Here is a 15,810-nt window from a genome sequence, read left to right on the forward strand (position 1 = left end):
GCTTTCGAACTGCTAGGTTGGCAGGCGCTGGGACCGAGCAGCAGGAGCGCACCCCGCCGCAGGGATTCGAACCGCCGACCTTTCGATCGGCAAGTCCTAGGCGCTGAGGCTTTAACCCACAGCGCCACCTGCGTCCCCATGTGCTGTATACAGCACAATAAAATACAAGTTACACATTTAGAGATCAGGTAGGGCAGAACTTTCCAGACTTCTTGTTGGTGGGACACTTTTTAGACATGCATCATTTTGTGACACCGTAATTCAGTTTTACAGTGGTACCTCGGGTTACATACGCTTCAGGTTACAGACTCTGCTAACCCAGAAATAGTGCTTCAGGATAAGAACAGAAATCGTGCAGCAGTGGCGCAGCGGCAGCAGGAGGCCCCATTAGCTAAAGTGGCGCTTCAGGTTAAGAACAGTTTCAGGTTAAGTACGGACCTCCGGAACGAATTAAGTACTTAACCCGAGGTACCACTGTACTAGCAAACCGGAGGTTAAACTAACCCATTTCCAGCCCCAGAAGGAACACAGGGAGCATTCATGTGGCACACCTACACACTGCAGCCAACACACTAAAGTGTCACAACACACAGTTTTGGAAAGCTCTGAGTTCGAGAGCTGCAGTGTGTTTGAGGTATACTGTGCTTAGAACCTGAGGTAGTATGTGGATAGAAGCTACAGACCCAGGGAAACTGAATGTGCCACAATGAAGGGGTGTGTGTGGAGAGACAGTTCTATGGTTTATCTTCTACTTAGATATATGACAGGGAATCTTAGATATATATGCCAATAATCCTTTTGCACGTGGTCCACCCTGAACATCACACCATGTATGAGGAATTAACCACCTTTCTTCTCTCTGCCTATTCCCCTCCCCCTCCGCCACAGAGCTCTTAGAAAAGTCTCTGGTCCTCTTGAACAAAAGCCACGACCTTACCGAATTCATAGAGGAGTTCAAATCTGATGGGCCGAATGTGAACCCAGAATTCGTTCAGGGAGCCCACAGCAGCTGCACGAAAATTGGCAGCCTCCTCGAAGTCCTGCAGGACAGGAGAAGGCAACTGGACAAATACCTGAAGCTGCAGCGCCAAGGACTGGAGCAGGTCTTGCAAATCTGCCAGTGGCATCACCAGGAAAACCAGGTAGGAAAGAGAGACATTTATAACTGTATATATAAATGCATGCATGCAAACAGGACTGCGAAGTGAGGCTTTAATGTGATCAGATAAAGCACATGGATGGGATGCGATATTGGTGTGATCATTAGGCTTGCACCCAGTGGGACTCAAATCTGAGTAACAGTAGCCCTATTTATTGTGTTATTCATGTGCACGGCCTTACCGTGATTACTTCGAGCGGGGGAAGGGGCAGAGGAAGGGGTGGGGGGTGCGGTCCACTGAGGGGGTGACAAAATGACGGGCAGCACTCACCACGGGGCCTGCAGAGCGCCAGAGCCACACGTCTCTCCTGGGAGAGAGCCAGTGTGGTGTAGAGGTTAAGAGCGGTAGACTTGTAATCTGGTGAACCGGGTTCGCGTCTCCACTCCTCCACATGCAGCTGCTGGGTGACCTTGGGCTAGTCACACTTCTCTGAAGTCTCTCAGCCCCACTCACCTCACAGAGTGTTTGTTGTGGGGGGAGGAAGGGAAAGGAGAATGTTAGCCGCTTTGAGACTCCTTCGGGTTGTGATAAAGCAGGATATCAAATCCAAACGCTTCTTCTTCTTGGGTGTGCGCAGACTCCTTGCTGCCCAAACGGTCTGCCCGCTGCCTCCCCCCAGCTGTAGGGCAGCTGAGTGGGAGGAGGCAGGCAGACTCTGGAGGCCCCATGGTGTACCCCTCCCCTATGGGCGGCTCACCCTACCCATGGGCCGCCGCAGGTGCCTGAGTGGACTTCCCCCCTGACGTAGCATCACCTTCCTCAAACAACCACACACTGCCCGTGGTTCTTTGAAGAACCCCCACCCCCCAGCATGCAAGCTCTTGGGTGTCCCAGTCACATGAAAGCCCTACGCCAGGGCAGGAACTCTTGTGTTGGGGTTTCCCTTCGGGCAACTGAGGCAACATGGATGTTTGGGGAAGGAGATGCAACGTCAGGAGGCAGAGCTTGAAGCACCTCCAGGTTCCAATAAATCATGGCACAGGTTGCTGCCACAGGATGAAGTGCTACTTCAGTCGTTATGTGGAAGAGGGAGTGTAAGCAGGCACAGTGCAGCCCTATAAATGTTTACTCAGAAATGAGCTATTGAATTCAATGGGGCTTAGGATTGCAGCTACAGTCCTCTGCACGTTTACTCAGAAATAAGTCACACTGTGTTTAATGGGACTTTAACACAGTCCTGGCATTTGGGAGCCTTCTTATCAGTGCTATTCAATGCCATCCAGCTATTAAAGGCACAAAAATCCAGCTGGGAAAAGCTGGGATTGCTACAGAAGCCACGTCACATCCTCAGACCTCCCATTCCATTCAATTTTTAATGTAGATATCCTGATAACAGCACCATAGGCTAGTGTTCAGATGGCGTTTGGAGTCAAATCTCAACCTTATGTATGAGATTTGCAAAGTAATCCTGTGCATATTTACTCAGAAGTATGTCCCACTGGGTTCATTGGAGATTACGCAGAAGTAAATGTGCCTAGCATCATAGCAGGAGAGGGAGGTAATGAAGTTTCGGCAACATAATTAATTACATATTATTATTATTATTATTTGCAGAGCGGGGGGAAGGAACCCCAGTGTTAACAAATACAGTGGTACCTTGGGTTAAGAACTTAATTCATTCTGGAGCTCTGTTCTTAACCTGAAGCACCACTTTAGCTAATGGTGCCTCCCACTGCTGCCGTGCCGCCGGAGCACGATTTCTGTTCTCATCCTGAAGCAAAGTTCTTAACCCGAGGTACTATTTCTGGGTTAGCGGAGTCTGTAACCTGAAGCGTATGTAACCTGAAGCATATGTAACCCAAGGTACCACTGTACCTTGCTTACATTCACATGACGTGAATCTGGTCATGACAACAAACGAAATTTCTGCATCTGTTTCCATTTCTTATTGGGACTTTCTGTCCGATTTTCCTACTTACAGTACATTCAAAAACATAAACCTCACATTATACCATGAATAGAATTCCTACAGACACCTTCCATTCATGCATACAAAACAAACCCTCTGTTACAACTATGGAAAACTTTGGCAGCACCCTAATAACAGAACCCAACATCATCTCAGTCCATCAAAAGCCTGTGGGGAAAGTTAAGTCCTTACCTGGTACTGAAAAGATTACTGCAAATATTGGTGTATCTGAAGAAGTGTGCATGCACACGAAAGCTCATACCAAGAACTATCTTAGTTGGTCTTTAAGGTGCTACTGAAAGGAATTTTTTTTTGTTTTGCAAATATTATGTGGCCCTTGATGACAAGAAGGGCCTCACACCTGTATTATGCTTTTTATGGTATCAGTCAGATATGTTCTATGAACCCTCCTTTTACTCATTGACAATCAGTATTAACTTCCCAAGACGTCGTAAGTCATAGCATAGGAAGGAAGTTTAGTTTAAAACTGAAAAGTCGTATAGCATTATACAGAGATCATCTTAACAAACATGTAAGGAAATAGTGCCTTGTGTTCTTTGACATAGTTGGCAGCCTGGGTATATAAATTAAATATGCAAATGGAAGCAGCGTCACTTTGTCGTGGCTTTTTCTCAAAGCTCTTCAAATAGCCCCCTGGAGAGCATCACATTACCTGTTTTGTAATGCGCTATGGGTACATTATAAATCACAAATTGTTCTTTGCATTTTTATATAACATTCCCCCAAGTAAAGCCTTATGAATTTGCTTGGGCTTGCTAGGAAACTCTGAAGCATCCATCAGATGCTTGTAATTGCCCATGGGAAGACTAGATTTACCAGTTTCTTGACTAGATTGATCTGTACCCAGAATGACAAATCCCGTCTTCCTTCAGAGGTGTCAACTTCACAGCCGTTGGCTATAGTCTGGTAGCTGAGAACAAATCCCCATTTTAAAATAATATAAAGAGGGTTGGTGTGAAAATTACAAAATGTGAGCTACACAGCTATTGGTATGCAAATCATGAGGATACCACAAGCTATAGTTCAGAAGGCCCAGAGTGACGCCATGTTGGTTGTTGTTTTGCTCTGTCTCCTGAGAAATGCTCAACCGAGGATCTGCCTAGGAATACAATATTTTCATTACTGAGATAGGTTCTCACTGGTTAAAACCAATGTTGCGAAACAAATTTCATGAAATAAATTTGAAAAATACCTCATTGAAAAGGATTCATTCTTTATCCTGTACATTTTGTTTGATAATATCTGGTACAAGTTTGCCAGCAATGGGGATTTTGTTTCCAGTGTGAAAAATTCACTAGTGTCACCATCACCATTTAAAATATAGTAGAAAGGGCTTTCCTGCCATCTGTCCATTTGAATCCTGGCCAATATCGCCAGGCTGTGTGGGCGGGGCTTGGGAGCGGACCAAAGTGGAGCAGGCTTCACTCTGGTCCACCCCAGCCCTATAAAAGCTGGCTGCCCCTGACCCCAGGGACTGCAGTCAGCTGAAGAACATCTCTCCCTCCCTACCCTATTGAGTAATGCTTTGGGTTTTGTATGCTAACCTTTCCCTTCCAAGTCAAGAAGGAATTTGCCTGCAAACAGGTTTGCAGGTTTTGTCTTCCCCATAGCAATAGTCACAACTTTAGAAGATAAGGCATTGAGTGGAATCCTTTCAGTCTAGCACCATGCAGGGGGGAAGTGGTGTATCACCCCCACCTCAGGACTGTGCAATAACAGGGTACCCCATTAGAGGGGTCTCGTTGATCTCTGTCCAAAAGCCAAGGTGTGCAGCAGATGGGCCATAGACATTCCTTCAGCAGCTTGTGATGGCCATTCATGTAGACGTGCATCTTGCAGATGACCCATTAATCCTAGGCTAGACCCTGTCATTTGTCAGCCCTTCACCAGGGGAGCTGAAAGGGATATGCACCTGATGTCTAAGCCAAATCCAAACTACACCTGGAATCAAAAAAGTTGTGGACAATTTTTAAATTCCAGAATGCTGTCCTGTCCATTTTGTTCACCTTCACAGGAGAAAAGCCTTGCTCTCTGGAGAGGGGTCGCTGTGAGTGGGTCTGCAATAATTTCCACTGGTCCACTACAGTATGGCCATGCCAGACGGGAACATGGAGGAGGGCATGGAATGAAAGACTGGTTATACAGGATTGTAAAGGGTTTCAGAGCAGGCGAGGAGCCCACCTCCCCACACAGGTGCTATATACTGTGTCCAGAATTTGTAAACTTTGGTATCACAAATGGGACATGAAAGAGAGTTGGCTATCGGCTCCATTTCCCACGATCTCACTTTAGGAGCTAGAGTAACAACCTCAGTTTGCTTCAGTACAGCAAGAAACAGCTCAGCTGGGAGCAGGCATTTAGGTAATAATGCGTTAAAAATGGCATATTTCCCCTAACCGCAGTGCAATCATCTGAAAAACATCGTAATCCCTGGCAGCTGCAAACTATTCTTTCTCAAATATTTTCAGCAAATCCCTTTTATTAATGAAAAATAAAGGCAGGCAGGGCTGTTTTGTACATAATTAGTTCGGCAAGCAGATCCGTTATTAATGTATATGTGTTCATACATTTCTCAATGGCTCCCAATTATGTCTTTGTGAGGAGAACCACTAAATCACGGTTATTCAAGGCTCCCGAGCTCATTGATTCACAGCTTGCTGCTCCGAGGTGGACAGCAAGGTCAGAGGTTATGGTTTGTTAAATAATTGCCCACAAGTAAAAATCCTGGCACACCTTTTATGAACAATAATTCAGATCCTCAAATGCCCCCGATGAAGTAGACATTTGCCTGTGAAAGCTATGGACATAATAAATATATTAAGTCCACAATCCAAACGCCATGGCCAGCAGTGGTGCAGGCTTAAAGGAGCGGAACAACAATCACCGCATCCACAGCCCCACCACTTGTTACCTAGGATAGAAGATCCTAGGTCAGATAGCAGGAATACTGGTGTAGCAGAAGCATCTAAGTGGAATGTAGACACATATAAAAAAACGCTATGAAAATGCTATTAAAAAAGTTTTGAAAAATATATTGAATTTCCCATAGTTCAGCATCGCCATCTAGTATCACATTTGTATAATGCATTTCACAACACACTTAAAAACATTTTATCTGCAGCTGTATAGCTGAGTCCCTAGATCAGGCCTAGTGCTGGCATGTGACAGTAGCAGGGACAGGTTGTCCCTATCCCACAAAATGCCCATTTTAGAAGATTCTTCCAGAGACTTCTGGTGGCAATGCCCTCATTCCCACTATTTGGGAAGGCATATTGGCGCACTCCTTGGCAGCAAGGCTTCCTCTGCCACCGTTCTTGTGTTTGCTATAAGCATACTCACGTGGCACCTTCTCTAGAATCTTATATCAAGATTGTAATTTGCAAAGCACTGTCCAAATTCTCTATTGTCATGTTGCAATCAGTGCAGCCATTTCTTGCTTTGCTTCAGATACAGCAATACATAGAAACAAATTGAAGCTTTGTTTCTGGAGGGAGGGGAATCTTCTGAATAGTTCAGGCATGCTGAACGCAGCTGGCATGATCCACAAGATCATTTCTTTGTAATATTTCCTCTTTAAAGTGATGTGGGTTGATGGTAAAGGTAAAGGTACCCCTGACCGTTACGCCCAGTCACAGACGACTCTGGAGTTTCACGCTCATCTCGCTCTATAGGCCGAGGGAGCCGGCGTTTGTCCGCAGACAGCTTCCGGGTCATGTGGCCAGCATGACTCAGCTGCTTCTGGTGAACCAGAGCAGTGCACAGAAATGCCATTTACCTTCCTGCTGGAAGGTACCTATTTATCTGCTTGCACTTTGACGTGCTCAAATCCCTTTCTGGACCTTAGTCTTCCAGGAGTCATTTCTTATGAGTCATTCATCAGATTCACCACTAACCCAAAGCACATATTCTCACGGGTAGCAGTGCAGTTTCAGCAAGTTATTTTACGAAATCCATGTTGGACTTTGTTGTGAGTCCCTCTAACAATCATGAGAAACTGGTTAAATCTGCTATCCCCTATCCCCTCCACAGCAGGGTGAAGGGAGAGTAAGCTTTCTACAGTGCTTAGTGAATGCTTATCTCTCTTAGTGCTTCCGTGGCTCTGCTTTTCAAATCTTCTTTAACAAATACACACCTCAGGCAGTGAGGATGCAGGCACCTGCCTAGTAGCTGATAATATATTACTGCATTTCAGCACATTTCAGAGTGTTAACATTGAGAGCACAATTATCAATTAGCACAGCTTACTCAATTTTGCTGGGTGGCTTTTCATTTTTATAACAGCGTAAGTGTATCTTACCATGCAATCGTACACTTGCCTAATTGGGTAATATGCCTGTTCATGGACTTGCGCTCCTCTCAAAGGAGCAGGTGTACAGTCAGGGGGCAGTCATGCACCCATTTTAAGTCACTGGAAGCCCAGCTTCGAAAGATAGACATAGCCAAGTAGCTGGGATGTGAGAGGTTATTTCAATAGGGGGTCTCAGGGACTGGGCAGAGGAGGAACGGTGGAGATAGCCTCCTCAGCCTGACCCTTCCAGAGAAGAAGGAGACAATTCAGAATTACAACAGAGGGTTGAGGGAGGTCACAGCTCAGACGCAGATGAAGTGAAAAGCTGGAAAATATTGGGAGAGGAGGAGGCAGAAGAGGAAGCACCACGGACTCAGTGTCTTTAAAAGCATTCCAGCCCCCCCTCCCAGAACACAGCGGGCCTTGAAAGTAGGAGAGCAAAGAGCTCAAAGGCCGAGGGCACTTTCTAGCACTCTTAGCGATGATTCATGAGGAAGTGGGAGAGATGGAGGGGGTGGAGATTCACTCAGAGCAACGCCATTATTCCGAGAGGCCGCATTCCCAAGCCTCTTTATGTGAATATTGAATAAAAGAAGATGTTAAGGGCTTTTCCTTGTCTTGTCCGTTCCTGGCAACCCGCCGTGGGGGTTGGTTCTCTGCTGCCTGACAAGGGGCAAACTTTTTAAGTCTTCCTTTTGTCTCTGCTGCAAACATGGATAGGGGAGTTTGGTGTTGTGCTATCTGGCTCTGCTCCCAATCTCTATGTTCAAAGTGCCTTTTTAAAAAAGCAGAAGCCTAAATGTTACCTGTATCGGGGGGGGGGGGGCAGAGCGGGGAGAGGCTGCCATGGATCACATATCAGGAGACCACACTATATTCAGGTGTATTTGTATAGAAGGCACCTTTTTAGGTTTTTAGGTCTGTTTCCCTAGCTCCCTGGAATAGACACTTTAATTCTAATCCTGCCTCCCAGCTGTGCATAACAGCTCCTTGTTAAGTATTGCTTCTCATGGAGAATTTAGATGTCCTTCCTTCCGTGGAGTTTTATCCCTGACATTGCCTTATTCATTATTGTCCAGGACTGAGAGGTCAGTGTATTCCATTTGGCACTCAAGAGTGAGAATGTTGCACTTTCCTCCCTGCCTGGCCCTAGATTCTGTCATGTCTCTGACCAGCTTCCATATAATTAAAAACCATATAGAGTTGTATCCAACGTTACATGAGCAAAATGCAGCTTCCTCCACCCAGTTATAGGCCATTCCCTCTGTCCACTGCAGCCCCCTATGACATAGCACACAGTGTTTGGTAGCTCCCCACAATCTCCAAAGAAGCTACAAGTGAGAGGTGCAGGAGGAGAGGGGGGAAAGGTAAAGTTTTGTTGCATGAGCTTACTTTCAAGTCACATGGCACTGAACGTAACCTGCCTTTCTTGTCCTGCTGATTCCAAGTAGGGTAGCCCAATGTTAAAGGTAAAGGTAAAGGGACCCCTGACCATTAGGTCCAGTCGTGGCCGACTCTGGGTTTGCGGCGCTCATCTCACATTATTGGCCAAGGGAGCCGGTGTACATGTGGCCAGCATGACTAAGCCGCTTCTGGCGAACCAGAGCAGCGCACGGAAACGCCGTTTACCTTCCTGCCAGAGCGGTACCTGTTTATCTACTTGCACTTTGACGTGCTTTCGAACTGCTAGGTTGGCAGGAGCAGGGACCGAGCAACAGGAGCTCACCCCGTCGCGGGGATTCGAACCCCCGACCTTATGATTGGCAAGTCCTAGGCTCTGTGGTTTAACCCACAGTGCCACCTGCAGCCCAGTGTTAGGAGCAAGCTTTTGTAACATCTTGTCATAGAAGGTAGTGGATGGCTGCAGATCCACTTCCATTTAGGGGTTCTGATGACTACAGAAAAATATATTGGACACATTCAGTATTCCTCCCAATATTTCCTGCTGGAATAAACAGTGACATGCCTCAGATTTATGTGCTCCCTCGTCCCATTTCCCTCCCCAAGCTCAGTGGTGGCGCTGGCCTTCCAGGATCAGATCAGAAGCTGGGATGGCTTCTGCAATTCTGGAACCGTCTGTGAAAAACTGGGACATTTGAAGGGCATGCCATAGTGTGCCGTTGCATCTGAACTGAGCCACTCAAATCATAGTGATAGCCAGTCTCAGAGTAGACCCATAAATTTACTTTAAGTATTACTTATCCCCTTTAGTTGTTAAGAAACACTGAGCATTATATATATATATTATATATATAATCTCTCCCCACCTCTCCAGTACTGTGATTTAAAAATGAAATCAGGCCTCGAACGAGGAACATATCAAAATGAATAAATTGGAAGCACTTAGGAAGCAGCTTTGTGGTGTGACATCAAACTAAATTTTAATTACATTAATTATCTCTTTATATCCCTTGCTACACCAAACTCCTTAGGTAATTCGCTGAGTGTGTTGTTGTAGATTTGTGGGAAGCATTTTTGTTTACTTTCAGAATATTCATAGAGGAATACTTAATAGCTCCAATTGTGACATATAAGGGCAGACTAGGGCCTCAGTCTAACACAGTTCTGTACCCATGCTTAAGCCCCACTGAAATTAAAGGAGGTTAAGCATAACTCTATACTGGATTGTGGTGTATATGTAGGTAATGATCCAATACACCAGTAAATAAAATAGCTGCATTTTAGCCCATGTGATATCAAATTCCACATACCTCTTACTCTGTTTAGGCATTATATGAATTAATGGAATAGAGGGAAGGATCTTGCATGCTTGACTTCCTCATGTTCATTTTAATGCTCGAAAGAGCCTTTGTGCACACAACTGCATAAGCAAAGGATTCCAGGTCCCTGGTCATTTATTCCTCATTCTCCAGGGTGAGGGATTGTCATAGGATAGTTACATGCAGGCCTTGAGCTAAAAGTATATTCATTCTGCTTGGGGGGTCACTGGTTTCCTTCCTCTTTTTGTGCCCACAGTTCAGAAGATAGGTTCTGTCTTAACATCCTGCAGCTTTATAGGATTAAAATAGAGTAGACGTGGATGTGAAATAATTATAGTTCCTAGGGCAATGCTTTCCTTTATCGAATAAAACAGCATTTCACAAAACAAAGTGAAGACTGAAAACAAGTCCTCATTCATTGTAAACAGGATTTGTTTAAAACTTCAGTGCGCAGACGACTGGGCTATTGAAGCCCAGCCTTTATTAGACTCATTTACAAATTTCCTATTCTTTTGGCTAAGACAAGATTTTTCACACGCTCTCATTAAAAATGAAGCTAAACTGGGTTGCTGTTTTTACATGAATAGATAACTCGCAATGTAGCAGTACAGTTCAAACCAATTCACAGGAGGCTGAGTTATTTCTAAAAAGATATAGGTTGAATAGCAGTAAGCAGGATATAAGAGTTCTTACCATTGTGCTGGATCCATTCAGTGATTGGGAATGTGATCCTAATCATCTATGTTTATTGCTTATGATTAATCTCGTTCAACACACTATGGGTTATTATATAACTATCCTTATGATTAATCTCACTTCAGTAGTTACATACCAGTCCTTCAAAATATTGTTTCTTTTTTCAGATCACCTCTTGGTACAAGAAGAACATAAAGGATTATTTCCATAAGCAAAAGCTGGGGTCATCTTTAAAAGAAAATGAAGAATTACTCCAGGAGCACAAGGAAATGGAAAATAAGGTTAAAGTAAGAACCATCTTATCTAAAACATGCTCACTGTAGTCCTTCAATTTCTTACAGTGGACTATTGTATTGATATAGCAACACCTTTCCCTGAGGATTATCATTTCACTCATTAAATCATGGGCTCTTCATTGCTTGGACTAATCTACACTGGTGAGTTATAACATTAAAAATACGTTATAAAATGTGACACCAGAGCAGCAATCCGTTGTCAATGGGATATATAGATATACATATATACAGTGGTACCTCAGGTTACATACGCTTCAGGTTACATACGCTTCAGGTTACAGACTCCGCTAACCCAGAAATAGTGCTTCAGGTTAAGAACTTTGCTTCAGGATGAGAACGGAAATCGCACTCCGGTGGCGCGGCAGCAGCAGGAGGCCCCATTAGCTAAAGTGGTGCTTCAGCTTAAGAACAGTTTCAGGTTACGTATGGACCTCCGGAACGAATCAAGTACTTAACCTGAGGTACCACTGTATAGATATATATATCAGGGTTTTTTATACCATTTTTCTTAGCAGTGTAGATCCAGCCCTAGTTTATATGTTTTTGCCCAGTTTGGGAAGAATATGTATTTGCTCACGGTTTCTGACAAGTGGCAACCCCTCTCAAGGCAGGTCACTCTTAAAAACTATGGTGCTAAGGTTCCATTAGCAGACAAATTACCGTAATAGAAGGGGAAATATATGAATGGTGGTTAGCTAAACTAGTTAAGAAATGCAAGCCAAAACTCAGTGTGTCACTGAGGTTTGGGGCTGCTTCCCCATTGCAAAAGAAGAATGCACACTACAGCTTCTTTACCTATTACATATGGGGTGGCTGTTGAGAAAGTCAGCTATTTTGTTTTAAATAATCATTTTACATGTTGCTTTACATATTCCACCCACCCCCAGTTTTTTCTTCATCCTTAGCAAAATCTTAGTCTCATGCTTCATTTCCATTTATGTATCCTTAAATTTCAAGAAGAAGAAATCAACTCTAAGAGTGTCTGTCCCAATGATGGCTTTTTAAGAAAATAAACATTCTGAATACAGCCCAGAAAGCTAAACAAATTTAAGTATCATTGACTTCAGTGGAAAAGAGTTAATCACTATAATTGGATACAATGGGACTTAAAAGTCATTAACTTTGGCTGGTTCACACCCAGTATTTTTCTGCAATTCAGTGTGCATAGGAGCGCTTCTTTTTTCTCAGCTGCTTCATGTTTTTGAAAGCCTCACAGCCTCTTTTGAACAAAAGGGTCCAGATTTTATTTATTTATTTTTTTAAAAACCAAAGTATAATTTCACCCTGTCTGCACCAATCTTTTCAGAAGTGCCAGATCAATCAAGAGATCTACAAAGGGGCTCCATTTCTGTGCCAAATGGAATATTGAGAACTGCAATTTTAAAGGTTATTTACTGAGAAGGCAAAAAAGTAAAATAGCATGACCTGTCTGTGGAGAGACACTGAGCACAGGTTATGTATAATGCTGTGTGTCCTCAGAGGTACTTAGGTAGCTCAGGGAATCTGCAGAGGCATGGCAACATCAGGCTTTTTGCTGCTCTTGGTGGAAAGAAGTCATGACAGCGATGTCATGCCACAAAATTGCACGCAGTATTAAAACAGTAATGTCTCTGGCTGCTGTGGATCCCTGCAGATGACAGCTGATCCTCTGTGCTAAGCAGCTCACTTATAGAAGTTCATCCTTGTAGATGAAATCATTATCTCAGCAGTCCTGCAGAGAGGCAAGAAAAGGGCTTTGTGCCTGTGGCTTCGAAGAGAAAATTCCCCAGTGTACACAATGAACCATACCCACCAGGCTTACTCACCACATAAACATTAGTGAGGCGTTCAAGGGACGGGGCATCAGATCCTGATCTTGATCTTTATACCACCCACCCCATTCCTGATGTAGATCTTCACTCACCTCTTCTTCCCCGGCTGGGAGGGGACACCATTTGGTGGTTTGCCTCAGGCGCCAAAATGTCTTGCGTCAACCCTGGTCCTGCCTCTTAAGACACCCATGCGCATGCTGGCTGTGCCCCGTGGCCTACGCAAGATTGGTGTCAACCCAAAGAGGGCCTTATACACATGTCCCTGTCTCTGAGGGACACCCCCCCCCCACAGTTACATATATAGCACCAAATTCCCGAATAGGGATGGAAACCACGTTTGTGATATCTAGCAGACTCCTCCTTGCCAGCTTAGCATACTCATTGGCTATTAAAGGACACAGAGGGATAAGACACACCACACATGGCTAATTCAGTTGCAACCACTTTTCTTCAACAGGGCAGAGATTGTGTGTGTGTGTGTGTGTGTGTGTTGTTGTTGTTTTTTAAAACGTCATTATTGTAACCTTTCCTGTAGAGCTTCTTTCTTGAGTGCAGAGATCCAACATGATATACTGTAGTGAGTAGAATGTTGGACAGGGACTGGGGAGACCAAACTACAAATCCACACTCAGATATGAAGTCCACTGGGTGACACTACGCCACCCTCCAAGGTACTGGGCAAGAATCTTTCCCAAACCTGACACCTGAGATCCTTTTAACTAGATCTGCCAGAGAATGGACCTGGGACTTCCCGCAGTACAGGAATCCTCTGTGCTTTTGACCTCTGAGATGGCAACCTTTCCATTTAGAAATCTTCTAACACCACCAATAAACACCAAAGTGCGTCAAGTTTACCATAACCCATACCAGCAAGAGAATATAATGGGGAATATTTCCTTCTTTATTGAACAGATTTATTTATTTATTTTAAAGCCATGCAAGACCCACAATGAAGTCACATAGGAATGAAACTGAGCCCTGGTGATCTTTGACCAATGTGTGGCTCTGATCCAGCAGATCTGATGTGATTGCAAAGCCCTCTGTGTTCAGGCAGCGTCTCCATATTCAGTGGGCGATCTTGGAATGCTTGCACACAAATAGCTCCCCTTCATAGGAAAGGGCAGAGGGTCACTGCGCTGACTGACTTTTGGACACGGTCCATTTTTAAGGAGATAGGATTACCATTATTAGAATCAATGGGATTTAAGCATTACAGTAAAACACTTAGGCTCGTTGATTTCAAGAATACATTGGCATGCATAGCTTGCGCTGGATTCCTCAGTAGTGAAACTTGGCAAATTGTTGATAATTCCATTGTGTCAAATAACTGAATGCATGTGGTTGCATTTTAAATGATAGCAAGATGCCCATATGTTTGTTCCTAAGCAATGTAATTGAATTTTGAGGGTACTGTCAACCATTCATAGTAGCACTACAGTGGTACCTCGGGTTACGTACTTAATTCGTTCCGGAGGTCCGTTCTTAACCTGAAACTGGTCTTAACCTGAAGCACCACTTTAACTAATGGGGTCTTCTGCTGCCGCCGTGCCGCCGGAGCACGATTTTTGCTCTCATCCTGAAGCAAAGTTCTAACCCGAGGTACTATTTCTGGGTTAGCGGAGTCTGTAACCTGAAGCGTATGTAACCTGAAGCGTATGTAACCCGAGGAACCACTGTACTATGAACATGGTAGTTGCTGACCCTTATTCAGTAGGATGGGAGTATTTTGCAGCTCAGCAGGATAGGTAATTGAACAAAAGGCTTGTAGTTCTTTGCTGCTGTTTCCAATTCATCCCGGGGGAATGGTTTTCCTATTTATTAGCCATATAATAACCTATGCATGGGAAGCAGTTGCTGTAACTCTTTACACTATCTCTACACTGTAAGCCAGTGCTGCCTTGGTATACGGCTTTGTTTGTTTATTTGTGGTATTTGTATTCCATCCTGTTACATAAACCTCTGTAGATGGTTTACAATAAATCCGGGGGGAAAGAGAGTTGAAATACAAAGTAAAATATAAAACCATTTAAAAGGGTGGAGGAAACTCTTCTTAAATACAACAACAAAACTAGTTGCATTGAAGGAATTGTGAGGTGTCCAGGCACGGGGAAATTAGACTACCTGCTGCCATGTAGGCCTAATTATCCACAGGAAAAGAAATAGAAGTATACTAGTTTATTAGGTATTTTTGTGCTTTCATTTTTGGGTTTTTATCTTGTGGACCTGCCCTGTGATCTTTGGATGAAGGGTGGTATACAAATTTAATGACTAGTAATAATAATCTCAAATACGTTTGTGTGAATCAAATGTCCTTGCTGGACTTTTGGGTATGACAACTGGAACCATCTGCACAACGGGCGAGTTTAACTGCCTACCTACCCATTGATGCTCCCTCTCACTGCCATGTTCTTTCCCCCCTCCTATCTGGGGTTCCTTAGCAAATGCTGGGGTCTTGAGGTTGCCCATCACCCGGACAGCACACTGAGCAGGCACACAGGTCACCTGATCACAATCTTCTTCACCATGATGAGATGTAATTTAAAAAGAAAGCAATTTTCTGAATTTGCATCTCCTTCCTTCCAAGACTTTGAAGCTAGAATCTTGGATGGCATGTTCCTGATTTGTTTTGTTTTATCACAAGAGAATGGGAGCCATTTGGGTTGCTGTAATCTCATGCAATTTTGCACCGCAGTTTCCTGTCCCCCCCCCCAAAAAAACACACACATTTTGGGCAGGCATGGCAGCCAAAAACAGGGTCCTGAAAAAAAGCGCTTTTTGGAGGGAAATTGCATTGCAAAATCGAGCGAGAGCATGGCCACTGTTCTCCAGCAATAAAAAACAATGTCCTATTTTTTCCAGGACACTTGTAGGGTATGGAATCTATGTATGTAAATTAGCATGTGCAAGTT

General features: G+C 44.1%; 1 protein-coding gene across 4 annotated transcripts in view; it reads left to right on the plus strand.

Annotated features, from left to right (window-relative positions):
* The window catches only part of CCDC141 (coiled-coil domain containing 141), a 94,063-nt gene that overhangs the window by 37,939 nt on the left and 40,314 nt on the right, over window positions 1-15,810 (plus strand). For all 4 annotated transcript variants that reach the window (XM_081902637.1, XM_081902639.1, XM_081902640.1 and 1 more), the window contains exons 5-6: window positions 889-1,142; window positions 10,962-11,081. In XM_081902637.1, the coding sequence (XP_081758763.1) occupies window positions 889-1,142; window positions 10,962-11,081 (374 nt within the window). The remainder of the gene's footprint in view (window positions 1-888; window positions 1,143-10,961; window positions 11,082-15,810) is intronic.

Source organism: Podarcis melisellensis, assembly GCF_964234715.1.
Source record: "Podarcis melisellensis genome assembly, chromosome: 1".
NCBI classification, from domain to species: Eukaryota; Metazoa; Chordata; class Lepidosauria; order Squamata; family Lacertidae; genus Podarcis; species Podarcis melisellensis.